Source organism: Styela clava, chromosome 10, assembly GCF_964204865.1.
Source record: "Styela clava chromosome 10, kaStyClav1.hap1.2, whole genome shotgun sequence".
Classification (NCBI taxonomy): domain Eukaryota; kingdom Metazoa; phylum Chordata; class Ascidiacea; order Stolidobranchia; family Styelidae; genus Styela; species Styela clava.
This window is the reverse complement of record NC_135259.1, coordinates 4,844,934-4,860,944: the sequence shown is the minus strand read 5'-3', so window position 1 is coordinate 4,860,944 and position 16,011 is coordinate 4,844,934. Positions and strand designations below refer to the sequence as shown.

General features: G+C 36.9%; 1 protein-coding gene across 1 annotated transcript; it reads right to left on the bottom strand.

Moving 5' to 3' along the window:
• Positions 1-144: 144 nt before the first annotated feature.
• On the bottom strand, positions 145-3,942 carry LOC144428141 (mucosa-associated lymphoid tissue lymphoma translocation protein 1-like). Its single transcript, XM_078116881.1, has one exon. The coding sequence runs from the start codon at positions 3,874-3,876 to the stop codon at positions 1,810-1,812; it is 2,067 nt and encodes a 688-aa protein (XP_077973007.1). The 5' UTR covers positions 3,877-3,942; the 3' UTR covers positions 145-1,809.
• Between the last annotated feature and the right edge of the window lie 12,069 nt (positions 3,943-16,011).

The window sequence follows — 16,011 nt, the reverse complement described above, 5'->3', positions numbered from 1 at the left end:
AGGGTCCTGTTTATTCCTGCTACAGAACCCTTGCATCAAATGCATACGAATCCGATAAATATTCATTCATCAGACATTTACCAAAAATCAATAGCTGGTCATATCAATAATAAACTTAATATTATTATATTACCCTAATAAAGACTGTAAAGAATAATATAATGTGAAGATTTAATAAAATTCAAAATAAGTAATAAAATCAAATTACATAAGCATGGCAAATAAATATAGCCTATATACCACATATTAAATCAAGCATTTAAAAACAAAATATGATAAAATAAAAAATATGAATAAGAAAAGTTTTCAGTACCGATCTAAATCTCAAGTAACAATATAAAATGAAACTCTTGGTAGGTTGAAACTTTTTACTAATACTGTGGAAGTACTAAGCTACAAAAAGTTAAAACAGCAATTACAGCATGATGAATTAGGCATGAGAAAGTCTGTGAATGACGACAGTGGAAATACAAGTTACAGAATTACAATGAAGAACTCGATTCGCACCATCTATTGAAATAGGGTTGGAAAAAATCTCACCGAGAATCACCACCTAATCAAGGTTCTCAACTAAGCAGCAGAAACAGAAACACTCAATAAGACATTCTGAACGGATTTGCAAATATGAAGCTAATTTTACATAAGAGGACTGATTCATTTTCGAAAAGTGGAGTGAAATTTGACCACAAATTTGAAATTAATTTCTCTATATATCGTTAGGAACTACTATAGTTTGGAAAAACAGGAATTTTTTCGATTCATCAATGCCTATGCCATTTATTACATCCTGAGTGGGTGGTGGCCAATGGGTATGGAATTTAACCCATAGTCAAGTCAAATAATTTAACCTCTAGGCCGCCGCCCCACTTTGTGTACGTGTATAGACCACTTTGTGTTCGTGAAAATATTTTTTACAAAAAATACGAATGTAAAGCAATAATGCAAAATAGACGACACATAAAATATATACCGTAATATATCGAAATTTCTCATGTAACAATGATTTCAAATAACAACATATTATTTTGAAAATGCATTCGGTTTAATTTAATTTACTTGTTCATGATTATTCTAATCCACTACGTCGCGCATGATCTTGAAATTATATTTTAAAAAAGTAACAGAAAAGTAAACTTAAATAAAATAATGAACTATTCAAATTACATGAAGCAAAAACTGTTTATAACGTTAATATGAAATTACTGCACCAATGGTCAATACGACCTAGAACCAAACAGATAAAAATTGTTTTTGTGAGACATAATGTATGTGTTAAGTGTGAAACTTTCAATAAAATTCAAAGGAATTTACTATTACGAGCTCATTTAAAATGAAATCATATAGTCAAGGTTAAACCTCCTTATTATATGATTCAATTTTTATATCTCTATAAATATGTTGAATTAATTAAATAAATCTAAGATAGCATCACACAAATAACAAGTCCTTTTTTCTTGTTTACTTCCTAAGTCTACATAGTCCCAAAATGATGGAAATAGGTTTCTTACCTAAAAACTAAGCCAATCGAAGGTGAATATTCCATTTAAAAATGCCTAAAGTTGGTAATTATTAAAAGTAAAATTTTATGGTTAAATGTATTTATATTGTAAGGAAGCTCTTAGAATATCAGTGATTGCACATACGAATAGCTTTGCTCAGAACCGGTTCTCTGTAACTTTTGAGTGAGTGTGTGTGACACCTAAAAAAGTTAACATTAGAAGTGGACAGCTAAAATTGCACCATTACAAATTAGCATTACATTAGTTATATACCATATCAAAAAAATCACTTTTTCAGTGCTAATATAAACTATTCGTCAGGCATCCACCAGGTTATAAAAGGAATATCAATATTATCATCCCAACTTTCTTCAAATATGAATTCATTAATAACATAGCTTATATTAATAGAGATGGGTAAAATTTTCATGTGAGTATTAAGTCTTTGTAAATCTTCCAGTCTAATACAGGATGTACTGCTCCCATTCTGAGATTGCGAATCAGAAGTGAGATTGATTGATACATTACAAATGCTCGTACCACCTTTATCAATGACAATTGCTTCAATTAGGAGGATATTTGAGAATAGACATGTTACATTAAGTTTTACATATACCCCACAAGATTCGAAAAAAAATAATATTGGCTTCTGACCAACATGTACTTCATTCCATTCATAGTCATGTATATTCTGCTTTTCTGCATTGAAAGGAGATTTCAATGGGTCGGTTAATTTTCTGTCTTCAAACATATTGGATTTGAATTCTGGCTGTTGAACTCCTCTGGTTAATTCACATTTATGCATGTCTTGATGAACAAGTTCCAAAACTCTAGTAATGCGTTTGTCCTTGCTCAAATGATTCTGAAGATTAGAAACATATGCTCCTAATTTACGACCTTTCACCTCGTATGCCATTCCACTTTCCATAGTTGCAAAACTGATAACAAAATTGCACGATTTAAATTTATTATGAGTTGGCTCAGGGAGTTTGACCGCACGTTCATTGCGTCGCCTACAGACGTCCAATAACACAACTGTCAAATGAAGATCATGCAAACTTATATCTTGAATCATCTTTTTGACAGAAAAACAATTCTCATAGGTGTAATCTTTTGGAGCATCTGTTGGGACAATATAACATTGTCCATCATTTTCGAAGCCGTGTCCAGCCAGATATAAAACACAATATGATCCATTTATTAAATAACTACAAAACACCTTAACAGCTCGTTCCATCTCAGATAGGTTAAGGTTGACGAGTGATACTGTTTTAAATTGAAGTTTTTTTCTTAACGTCGAGGCCAACGCTGCTACGTCATTCGTTGCAGAAGCTAATGTCGTGTTATGGACATAATCTTCGTTGGCAATTAACAAAGCAAATTTGGCAGTTGCAGTCATAGAAACATTATCATAATCAGAGTGTACATCTTTATTTATAGAACATCCCAATTCTTTCACAATTTCTACTTTTGCTGCATTTGAAACAGCACTGAGTGAGTTATCACATGTAACAGTACAAACGTAGATTCCATCATCCGATGGTTGCGCATCTAATATCATAAGAACTTTGTTAGTTTGATCAGGTAATTTAATACCATCCCGTTGCCAGGAATAATGTACATTGGCTTGATCACTTTCAGCTACGCACCTTAAAATTAAACCTTCTCCACAATTTAATCTTTGTTCTTTAGGGTGCTCGACAATACAAAGGTAAGGCTTATTTGGATGAGAAAGATTATTAATACTATTCATTTGTAAGCCAGGTTGTTTGTATGCCTGCGACGAAAAAGGCATTTGAATCCCTTTTTCGTTTGTTAGATTTAATGTTGGTGGGAACATTGTATTTGGGATTGCATGTGAAACTCCTGAAGATAATACAGGAAAAGTTTGTAGATTGTTAAAAGTAAAATTGGTCAATGGAGATTCATGAACCATAGGATAACCAGCGTTTGGTGATTGTTGCATCATAGTCGATGCATGATCTTCTGAAAACAATTCATCCAGAATCTTTTTTCTTTCATTTTCAAATGAAATTCTACAATTTTTCTTATGTAAAGGAGCAATCATCATATAAATTTGAAAATATTGAGGCATTTGTAAAGAATTCATGTAAAATAATAAAGCATGCACCGAGAAATCGATATTACTTTTCTGTTCCAATCGCAATAAAAGTTCTTTTGTTGGGCTGGCAACTGCTAATGAAGAAGCATGATGTATTGCACTCATATCTCTTGCATCCAACACGTTTAATGATTTGAGATGTTCCGATAATATATTCCAACCTTGTTGGTCCAATAAATCACAAATGGAAGTAAATGCAGATCGAAGTCTGGAAAGTTTCAAATTTAAAATGCATTCGCATGGTTGTGCCTGCATTTTTTAATAATCAATCAATCAATCATTTATTTCGGTAATAATATTTAACTATTTTAAAGAAAAACCTTGAAAAGGAAAAATATCATTGATTTTTTATACTTATGCACATGATATAACGATATAACAACAGTACCGTACTTTGATTTATCAACTCTAGCCTAATTCATTACAATAAATAAGATTTAAATATTTGAAGAAAAAATCTGCCACAGCAAATCATAAAATTAAAATCTGTTGATTCTGTGATTGCAGTTTTCATAACACAGTAACAATAAATTCATCTATACTTTCCCTGTCTGTTCTGACATTTGGATAGGATTTACATATTTATCCCCGGGGAGAAGAAAGCCGATAAGACGGCTTATCCATATACCATATGGCGAACCACGGCCTCTCGTCCGGTTACGGTACCATTCCAAGTCCGGTATAGGATTAGTTTATTGTTTGTTTTCGAAGCATGGTGGTGGAGGAAGCCGTAACCGACCAGCGGTTACGTGAACCACCCAACGACGGCGAGGAGTCCAGCAATCCTCTCGCACATAACCATCCCTGCATGGGATTCGAACCTGCGAACCCACGCGGAAGGAAAAGTTCTATTCTATTATCTATTGAAGATCAGAAGATACTATCCAGCTATCTGACTATCAAACACCAATCTGCCAATGAATAACTGAGATAGGCCTACATGTATTACTCGAGAGTTAATTGGACCAGTATCAGAATATTGACCAAAATTGCCAGTGCAGTTTAAGTATTCTGTGGCGTCTGCAGCTGCCGCAAAACCATGGCGTTATTTCCATAACATGGCCGCTACGGCCAAACTTATGGCAACTGACCTTTTAGCCTCCACAAACCACAGAGATATATAAATATAGAGTGTGCTTCTCTCTCGTTTTCGCGGGACCATTTGAAGCCTCTCTCGTTTTGACGTTAGACTTCCAAATTTTGCGTAGCGCGTAATGTATTTCATATGGGATTTGACAGATACCAATTATTTGCGTCGATTTTTTTTGTATATTCGCTTGATCTTGATTCGTTTCTTATTAGGTATGAAACGCTAATACATCCAAGCTCGCCATACCGTGCTAATTTTTCATTTTGCATTTTTCGTGGATGAATAATATTGCCTAACCAATCACACAGTAGGCTACATTGCTCCGAGTGGCTTACCGGAATCGCCAACCCATTTTCTTGTATTTGGCCATAGTTTACCTAGCCCGGCTTCATATTTTGTGCGCCTTAATACCATTTTTTGCTAATTAAAATGTTATCGGAGCTAAGACATTGATTATTGTAATTTTCCAAATGAAGTTGTTTCCAATTTAGAATATATTCGATTTCCAATGTTCAAAAAAACTTTTCATAACATACCGTATATGCTCGTTTAACCGCCCGGTCCTGATTAAGCGCCCGTTTGAATAGCCGCCCGTGTGAACAGGACATAAAAATAAATACGGGCCGGTGCTTGAATACCCGCCCGGTGTGAAAGCTGATTTTTCAGTGGTAGAGAGCAATAGGAAATAAGAAGCGTAATATGAGGGAATTACTCTTAAGACGTGAATAATTTGCGTTTGACATGGAAAAAGGATTAATGTCGTCAAATATTTGTCTTCAAAGATACCGGTACCGTAATTTTTGTGTATAATTTTACTTTAAAAATAACAAGCGCCCCTGCTTGAATAAGCGCCGGTTTGAATAAGGGCCCGGTTAGTGAGTTTGTTTAAAAAACTAAGCGCCCGGGCTATTAAACGAGCAAATACGGTATTCTGTATAGCCTATTCAGTTTTGGCCACACCTCTGTAATATAATAAGAATCAGAAAACTTGGGTAGATAGCGAAGTTTATTTAACATCCAGTCATTAGCCAACAAACCAAACAAATAATAACACACACTAAGTAAACATCTCCCCCACATGAATAAGGTTGGCGGTTCACATTTTACATTATACCTATAATAAAGCATGTTAATTTATTGTAACAAATAATCGTGAAACAAGAGTAATGACACAAATAGGACAAAATTGAAAACAGTAGTGGCAAAAAAAGCGTTTCATTTTATATCGCACAAATGAAAACGTACGAGATGAAAGGTATGAATCAGTACTTGTTCAGAAAAGACTGGAAATACTTCTCAAAACAAATTTTAAACTTAAAATTTATTTTAGATTTCCGTTGATAGCATTCCAAATTATCACCCACATTACGTAATTTTGGCCATGCCAGGATGAAAAATGTGATACAAATAGACAATGATTGACCTTGTTTAATAACTTTATTTTAAAATTATTCATTGCCAAAGCATGACCTGTTGAGAAAATGACGAAAAATTTTCCTCACTGGTGCTGAAATATAATTAACTTTGACAATTTTTTTCTTATATTAACTGCAGAAGCTTGGTCATTAAACTCTCGTGCCATATGTTTGGCCCTTATGCCACAATATGCTTTAATAATGGCCTTCACCATCAAACTAATATGGCAATCACCAAACCCTGTATCGCGCCAGTGGTTTACAAGGTCGGGAAAAATAGGCTTATCGATTGAACCATCTTGCACTGCAATAACGATAGCATTGATGAGCCCAGTGGATTGGGGCAGTCTACCTCCAGAGGTAGCTAATATTCTTTGAAAACATTTTTCAGTTTCTCTACAAACTTTTATAACACTTGCTGACGGAACTGTTAATCCTCCACGGTTTTTAAAATATATTAAACTTGAAGTATGATCAGTAGATGATACGAGAGCCTCCTTGCATTTTATGCAAAACATGGTATCTCGCAGCCTCTTTGCAACAAATCCTGCAATATATTTGATTATTTGAAGCTTGTATTCTGACAACCTGATTGTGTTAGGTATGTCAGCATAGTCATGGTCAGAAGTTAGTGGAGTCCGTGGTTCAAGGTCATATTTCTTCATAAAAGATACTGAGCTTAAACTCATATTATGATTAGTCAGACTGAAGCTGTCCAAAACATTCAAAATGCTTGTTGCATCCTGGGGCTCACAGTTCCCTCCTGTGCCTTTTACCCCACTTCTCATAAGCAGTCGTTTATAGGCAGAAGTAAATTGTTGCACAGTTGGATTATTATTGAATCCCCCAGCACCTCTTACAGCACAGAAAAAGAGTTCCAAATGATCTTGACTAAATTTGTACATTAAAAGATATTTTAAATATTTTGAAGTGACCAAGTCATTGAACACGCCTTTTGCACTGGATACAGATAACAAAAAGCCAATAAAGCCAGTTTTTCTTCTTGACATCAAAATTGGTCTTCCTGAAGAATCCTTCAACTGTGCAATGTATGCACATGCCTGATTCATGAATGGTTCCCAAATATGCTTATTTGAAGGTCTTAGTGGCTCCTTAAATCGTTTAGCGAAGGGATTTCTGGAATTTAGCACATCAAAAAGCTGGTCAAAAATTCTGATGAATTTTACAGTTGCTTGACTTCCACTAAACTGCTTGAATTTCAGCACCGTATCAGAGTATTCGATCGCATCTGCAACACTGCTGCTCAGGGTTTGAGCAGCAATATCAACTTTCATCTTTTGTTGATACCAGTGTATATGTCTTTGCTTCAACTTGTTTGCAAGCCTAAGACCTTCAGTTGATTGGAGTTTTTGCAACTGCACAAAATATTCCCACAAAATTTTGTTCCCATTGCCATCACGCAAAACACCCCACTCTGCAAGGGTGTTTCGGACTAATTTAAGCATGTGACAAACGTCCATGAAAACATAAATCCGCTCAGATGGGCACGAAGGATGAGTAAAATATGAATGCATGCTTACATGCGAGGCAACAACTCCTAAATGAGAGAGCATTGAAAAATGACAAGATGGCCCGTCACAAGTTAAGGATACCACCTTGGCTCCAGTTTCACTCAATCTTTGAATCCCAATCTTTATGATGTTTGCTCTTTCTTCTCCGGTCAATCCATTAATGAGAAAATATCCCAAAGGTACTTTCCAGGACCCATTCACACAAACAGCCATCAAAACAAGAGCTTCCTTGGCAAGTGGGGCAGAATCATCCTGATTTTCAGCATTTCCCAGGTCAACAAAGCCCCGATACCTTTCTCCATCCCAAGCAACATGTTTCCTAATTGCCATTTCATCAATCATCATAGCACAAATCAATGGGTGCGATGCAGCACTCACCTTCAGCCGGATCGCATCAAATGCAATTTTTGTGAAACCAGGCTCAGCTGGAAGTTTCTGGTACCATTTTCTTATTACGCTTGGATGTGGTAAAGCCAGATTTAAGACTTTCCGCACATATTGATACGCTTTATTTGAATAGAACTGTAAAGTCATAGCAAAAGTTTTTAGCTCCTTGGGATATTTGACGCCTTTTCCAGTTTGTAAATTCATTAAAATTCTATTGAAGATTGATGAAGGTATAGATCGCTGTAGACTTTCTTCACATGAAGCACTCACCAAGTTTTTCTTTCTCAGGGACTTTAGCACCGTTTCAAGAGATTTTACATGTTTTTGCAATCGATATGTTTTTTTTTGACAAAGCCGGAGTCGTTTTCTTACTGCTTTTAAATGTTGTAAGCTGAGATTTAATTTTTTTAACTTTGTAGGTGAAGCAATGACCTGTGAATATGAGTGGTCATGGAGCACATTGTTAAATTTCTCCTGCACTGACCACTTCTGCTTTACACATGAATGAAATTTTCTTTTTGTCGGTGACTTTCGCTGTTCGTTGACCTGCAAGAAATTTTGATGATCATGAGCATGTCCCACTTTAGATGCGTTGAACCGAAGCATGTGGCAAAAAACGAGAATTTTGAAAATTTAGAAGGCATTTGTCGTAAAAAAAATCTCACACATCACATAAACAGATGATTTTATATAGTTATTCCGATAAACTAAAAATTAAAATACATAACAGATCAAGTCTATTACCATAAGCTAAAATACTAGGTATCTGCATGCTATAGTGATCTTAATTGCCTGATATATGACATTTAAAGTTATTGAGGATTCAATTTGTTGTTTATCTTATGCATACCTTTCTTAAATATTTTGGAAATGCTTTGAATCGGGTCGGAACAGCATTGTCCTTAATTCTTGTGCGTTGCCCGGTTCTCTTAATATCGCTCTCTTTAAAATGGTCAGAGCATAAACGTGAAGAACTAGTTGGAATACAATTCGCCCTCCGCAAAGCAGTTACCCACTTCTTGCAAAGTGCCTTATTCAAGGGAAATCTGAGAAAAATATTGTTAATTATGTATGAGCAAAAAAGAACTGATAATCATTTCATGCAGTAAGTGCACAATTTATTCGGATTTGAGCTACTTGAATTGAAGCAGGCCAGAATTTGGATTTAACATAGTCTATCTGTATAGTCAAAAACGCTCTTTTCTAGTCAATAATAGTTTTATGCGCTAAATTGTTGACCACTTTGTATGTTATAAACTTGCTGTCGCCTTCAGCCCAAATGATTTAAATGCTTATACAATTTTTCCAACAACTTTGACTAAATTACAACTTTACTACAAACTGACTTCTGACCTTATAGTTACAGAAGACGAGCCTCAATACTGTACCGAGACAGCTATACCTGTATGCATTTACTCTAACATATATCTGTATATCATGATAATAAAACTAGCTTTATCTCTTACAATGTTTAGCAGGCTATGAACAAATTGCTAAAACACACACTGGCAGACAACTGAAAACTGATATTGTTAACACAAACTGCTGGGCTATTTTTCTTACTTATGAAATGTCCTTGGATATTTTCGTTTCAGCACACTTTCCTCGTCATCATCTCCCTCGCTATCACTTCGAAAGTCCTTCCTTTTAAAACGTTTTTTGCAACCATATGCGGAGCACTGAGTACCAATACCGCTACTTTTTCCAATCATTTTCTCCGCCTCAAATTTTTTTGGCAATGCCATACCGTACCTTTAGTTAAACTATTCCGTAACTATATCGTACTGTCAGCCTAAAATATAAAAAAAAAATACTAACTAGCTAGTGACAAATACTAACCTAGCCACCTATACTTAGGGAAGTTTGAACGTAAATACCCAATTATGAAACTAGCAGCTTTTAAACACGAAAAACAAGCCAAAACCAGGGAACTACCCTACCAGAAGGAAGAAAGTTTGGAAGCATAAGTGCCAAGATGGCGGCGATCAAATTGTCCCGCGCAGAGACAACGCAAAACGAGAGAGAAGATCGTTCCATATATTTCCAGTTCAGTGCCACAAACCAATGACGAGCTGCCGTTAGCGCGGCAGCAAATTGAAAATCAATGGCAGGTAAAATTTTGCTGCCCCAACCACGGCAGGTGGGCCGTAAAGACAGGGATAGGATAGGATTTACATATTTATCCCGGGGAGAGGAAAGCCGATAAGACGGCTTATCCATATGGCGAACCACGGCCTCTCGTCCGGTTACCATTCCAAGTCGGGTATGGGATTAGTTATATTGCTTGTTCTCGGAAGCATGGACTTGTTGGTGGAGGAAGCCGTAACCGACCAGCGGTTACGTGAACCACCCAACGACGGCGAGGAGTCCAGCAATCCTCTCGCACATAACCATCCCTGCATGGGATTCGAACCTGCGAACCCACGCAGAGTAATTAGAAGTGCGGTGGCGAGCGTATTCCTAACGCTTAGCCCGTTGAGCCACACCGCCGCCTGTCCCTTATGGTGACAAATATTGGGTAAGTTGGAACGTTTTTCTTATGAATACAGTTTTGATGGATTTGGGGTTAGGGCTAGGATTTGAGTAGATATAATTTTGCATGATCTATTAAAATCTGGTACATTAATTTGTGAATATACCGTTGATACTGATTACTGAATAGCGCTATAAAACCATGGCAAGAGCTGCCGCGGTTCGTTCGTGGCAGGGGCTGCCATGAAGAGGTAATCAGTAATCAGTAATCAGTAGTTTATTTCTCACCATACTTAAAATAGGCACAAACATACAAATTGCAATAAATTAAATTATAAATTGGCCATATTTCAGGGTGAAGGAGACGCGAGAAACCAATACTGGTTATCGAGCAGCGGCACCTATAAAATAAGTCTAACACTATAATATAAAAAACAAAAACAAAAAAACGAACTAAGTTTAAATAACTTGAGGAAAAAAATACATAAAATATCTCGAGACGATCTGCTGTAACCAGCAATCGCTCGCTTCAACCAAAGTGACTATAATAGTCACTTAGGCTTCAACAAAAGAAAAGACAACTCCGAACACCACTGATTCGGTAGCCATGGAGATGGCGTTAGTGGATTGTATCACAACAATACTATTGTGAAGCCCATTAGCTAACAATGGGCAATAAGGTAAGAACTGCGCCTCCAAAATTGATAGGTTCATCCATCTTATTTGACAAGTGTCTGAGTGTAGACAACCCGCAGACCCGTGCAGTAATGGCTAGCAAGACATTTTAATGGACATTTTATAGGAAGCCACTTTTAAATGATACCGTAAATCATCGAGAACGATATTTTATTATTTTTTATGCTCGGTTATCCGGGCCAGGTCAAAGTGAAGTGATACCTAAATCTCCAGACATTTGTTGTTGTTTTGGGCTCCTTATATAGATTGCAAGACAAGGCTTTCTAATCTGGTTTGCAGCACCGAACATAGGAAAGCGTCAAACACTCACCAAAGTGTTTTAGAAACAGATTGTCGCGCTATGTCAGAAGAGCGCATGGTTGAACTTCTGACTCAGTCTGGACCGAAAGGTGCTGTTTTTGCGTAGAAGATTGGTATATCTCAACGTGGGCCTAAAATTGACAATATCTTGGCAACTATTAAAACAATGAAAAGGGTGATCAAAAATTTAACAAAGCCTTAAAAAGATATGAGGCTCTTCTGGTGGTTGAGCTTCAGCAGTATGTCCCCATGCCAGGCATGTCCAACCTTTTTAGTGTCGCGGGCCACTTTCACGTGGGGAAATTCATTGCGGGCCGCAAACATTTTTACCAAACTTAAATACCTACTCAATTCCGATTTACGTTAAAATTTGAGCGTTGCTGAATCAAACGCCTGGATTGCACAACAATGTTGCGGATTTCTGAACACAAGATGCACACAAAGACCATAGACCGAGGCTGCCCAACCCCCGGGCCGCATGCGGCCAGCCGAAGTGTTTTTTGCGGCCTGCAGACTTTTTTAATTTTTACATACATTTTGATTTTACTATACATAAGTATCTTTCGTGATTTTGGTGTGATTATTCTTGCCATATATCCATGTTCAAATCAAATGCCGGTTTTTATTATTAGGTATGTGTCAAGTCTCGCACCCTGGTGGACATCAACGTCGCCGGACTAGTTGTCTTTTAATGTTTGTACTTATGTTCGCGTTAAATAGGATTTTGGAAATGTCGTCACTGCATATTCGTCAATAATTCTGATGAAATTGTAAAATTGCTATTCTAATAAAAACACTATAACGCCAATTTAACACTCAGCTTTGACGAGATTTTCGTGTGTTTCTTGCGTGGTCGCCAAAAAACCGCAAGTGTGTTGTGTGATGATTGATTCTTTGATTCGGTCTCCCGAGAGTGTTATGTCCATGCCCCGTTTACCAAATATTCGAATAGTGAACCGCTATTCTAATATTCGAATAATTTGCCAGCCCTACCCAGTAAGCAACTATTAATTTGATTAATTTTATGTTAATAAGTTTTGATATCGCACAATGTAACTAACTGGCTTGTCAAATTTTCGTTCGTCAGCTTACTCCTATGCTTCGACTTCATAATTTTCAAATGATAAGACTTCAGGCGCTGTCTTAGAACACTTCCGAATCCTTTTGATATTTCCGATTTTCATTCTCAAGTTTATTTATTCTGTTCCAGGCATACCGGCAGATTCAACCGGTGGTTCCACAACCACCGATAAAACAAAGTACCGGTATGTGACTTTAGCCTTGATGACTTCACAATGGGTAGAATATTCAAACAAACTGTCTGTTTGTTTGTTTGTATGTTAGACCGTAAATATATATTACTACGGTTAGACACTTTCGTATGTTACGCGAGGCTGCTACAAATTGCATGTGCATTCATCAAATCTCTGACCAAAAGCCTATTGATTTTGGATGAATTATGTCTTATAGTTAGCGAGTTATTGATTAATTAGTGTTGAGACACACCGTGTCGCTATTGAGTCAGAGCAAAGGGAACATGCGGAAGATCGATAAGTCAGCGGTCTCCGATCGCCATCTAGTTTTGAACATTATTCCCGTTGACGCTAGGAACAGGCGACCAAATTTGCGCCGTTGTAAATGAGGGACAGTAGCCTAGCACAGGGCTACTCAACTATTTTTACCGAATATCCACAAACAAAACTTGAAAAATATTTGGGTCTGGTCTTTCCAGAAATTATATTTCGGCATCCTTAAGCACGCACTTCCTCGGCCGCCTAATGATTATTAGCTAATCAAGATTGTTTATTATGGCGTTATAGTTTTTTTCATATATATTTAAATCTATAAAATTGATTTTATAAAAGGAAATTTCAAAAGTGGGGCTAAGGATCCAAAATAAAGAATTAGACGCGGTCCAAATCGAATACCCGAAAGGTCCGGATTCGGACCGCGGTTCGCCAGTTGAGTAGCCCTGGCCTAGCAGATTGCATAGTAAGACTGCAGTATCGTTAGTTTTAAAGCGGTTTCTTTAATGCCGGAACTGCCCCTAAATCACTTACCGCAACGGGGTAGAATATCTACCAAAACTTACCGGAACGGACCTGTAGTTATATTCTAAAGGTCATTTAGGGGGGCAGTGGCAAAAATGTTTTTTTTTTATTACCGGAACGGGCTCTAGATAACCGAAACAAATTCATTGAGCTATTTTTAGCTAAAACATCAAAAGTAGGTTTCAGTTTGCTTGTGGCAGCATCAGGCGGGTCAGATTGAAATACCCAACGGGCCGAATTTGGCCCGCGGGCCGTACTTTGCCCATGTCTGTCCTAAGCGAATCTAAAGCATGACTTATTTGCCTTAGTCATAAAACTGTTCTCATCTTGTTGGTTTGGACATGTAATCGAGGGCGCTAAGTGGTCTTTGAGACTACTTTGACTTTTCAGAACCGAAGTGGTTCGCTGGACTGATTTTGATGGACATGTAATCAGGTCTAATGTCGCCATTTTTCAATGAATACGTCAAAAATTATATTTTTATCGAGGAACAGATGTGAGTGGGCCACAGACATTTATTTAATCAATGTTTGTATCGTTAAGAAACTTCTGAAATCTTATAAGCTTTTGTTGGTGTTGGTTCAGTTTTGTGCTTTATTTATGCAGCACTTCCATCAGGGACTTTTTATGGCACTCGATTTCATAAAATTAGAGTACGAAAACACACATGTGAATTACTAAAAACGTTTGGGGTGATGCGGTAAATTATTTTACGCTTCCAAAGAGTTTGGAGCAAATTTCACTATGATAGTTTTATATTTTCAATCAGCTTCCAATCACATTAAAGCACTTTTATACTCCCCCATTGTTATTTCAGATTTCTAGATTTTTTCAATGGCCTTGTAGGCGGGGAACTAATAAAATGCAAAGTAGCATCTAGTTCTAGTATAACCCCTAAAACATTCTGCAGATGCACTTCCGAAAAAGACAAGACGTTACAAGAAATAAACAGATCAATTGCATTGTTAGGTCATAAACGATCTCAGAGCCAATAACTGAATAACGGTGCAGACATGCGTCCAACATTGGGGGTTTAAAAATTACCATACAAGCACAAAAATTAACAATTTGAATACCAGCGATCGCAGCCCTGACTGCCCAACTGTCGGTACATCATAATGTGTGTGTGGTATGGTAATATATGGCGCTTTAAACAATTTGAGTCTTTTGCGCCAGGCAATTTAAATCAAAATTTTGTATATGCCTATAGTACTCTCTTGGTAGATTTCACAAAATTAACAAGAGCAGGGAAAATGCTAGGGTCGCGTAAGATAGCTTTGAGTTGAAATTCAATGCCATAATCGCGGCATTTCATCTTTAGTATGCGTCTTTCGTTTCTATATGCACGACAGTTCATTAGAAAATGTTCTACTGTCTCTGGATCATTACAGAAATCGCAAAGTCCTTTATTATGGCATCCTATTTTATGGAGGTGCCCATTTAAACGGCAATGTCCCGTCTGAAGTCGAAATAAAATTTTGTCCATTATTCGTGGTGACCAAGTGGAATTCTTGATGCTGTCTTCAATTGAGGGGAAAATTGTCTTGTAATGAAACGCTTAGTCACTTTGTATAAAATGTTGATCCCATTTATTAGCGCAGAATTGTCGAATTTGTGATTTGACTTTGTTTTGTGATTGGGTTAATCTTTTGTCCACATCGACTTTCGCCGCTGATACCTTTGCTATTTTGTCGGCGACTTCGTTACCCGGAATGCCAACATGTCCTGGAGCCCATAGTAGTGTGATTTTGCATCCTTGTTCCTGTAACTCAAAAAGACAAGTCTGAATATTTGAAGATATATTACTAATTTGATCCGAGTTATTATTTATAGCGTGTATAGCAGACATACAATCCGATATGACAAGTATATTCCCTTTATAGTTATTTTTTGACCATGTAAGGGCACTATATATTGCAAAAACTTTGCAATCAAACGCGGAACAGTCTTTGTCTAGCCTAAAACCCATACGAGAATTATTATATGGGACATAAACCGCAGCACCGCATTTGTCATCAATTTTTGACCCATCGGTATAGATATGCACGTGTGATTGATAGGATTCATTTATATAATTCAAACTTATAGCTTTTGTTTGGTCGGGCGTATACCAAGGAAAAAGTATATTCGATAATGCATCGTCGATATTAATTTCGTCCAAATGCCATGGGGGAATTTCTTCGGCTTTAATAATACTAATATCCAATTTGTCAATATCGAAAGTCCTTGCAATCGTACCAAATGTACGAAAAGTTGGGAAACATTTCATGCCATGAGTGTTCGATGACTTCGTGGCAAGGATGGTCAACAAATATTAGCAGTTTGGCCTTATATAAGAGGCATAATTGTAGTCGTCGTATACTCAATGGCATCTCATTACAACAAACTTGTAAAGCAATTTTAGGCGTACTCATCATGCCACCTGCAGCATTGCGTAGACATTGAGA

What these genes read in the sequence shown, in the direction of transcription:
- LOC144428141 (XM_078116881.1), bottom strand. Translation starts at nt 3,876, where the DNA reads ATGCAGGCACAACCATGCGAATGCATTTTAAATTTGAAACTTTCCAGA.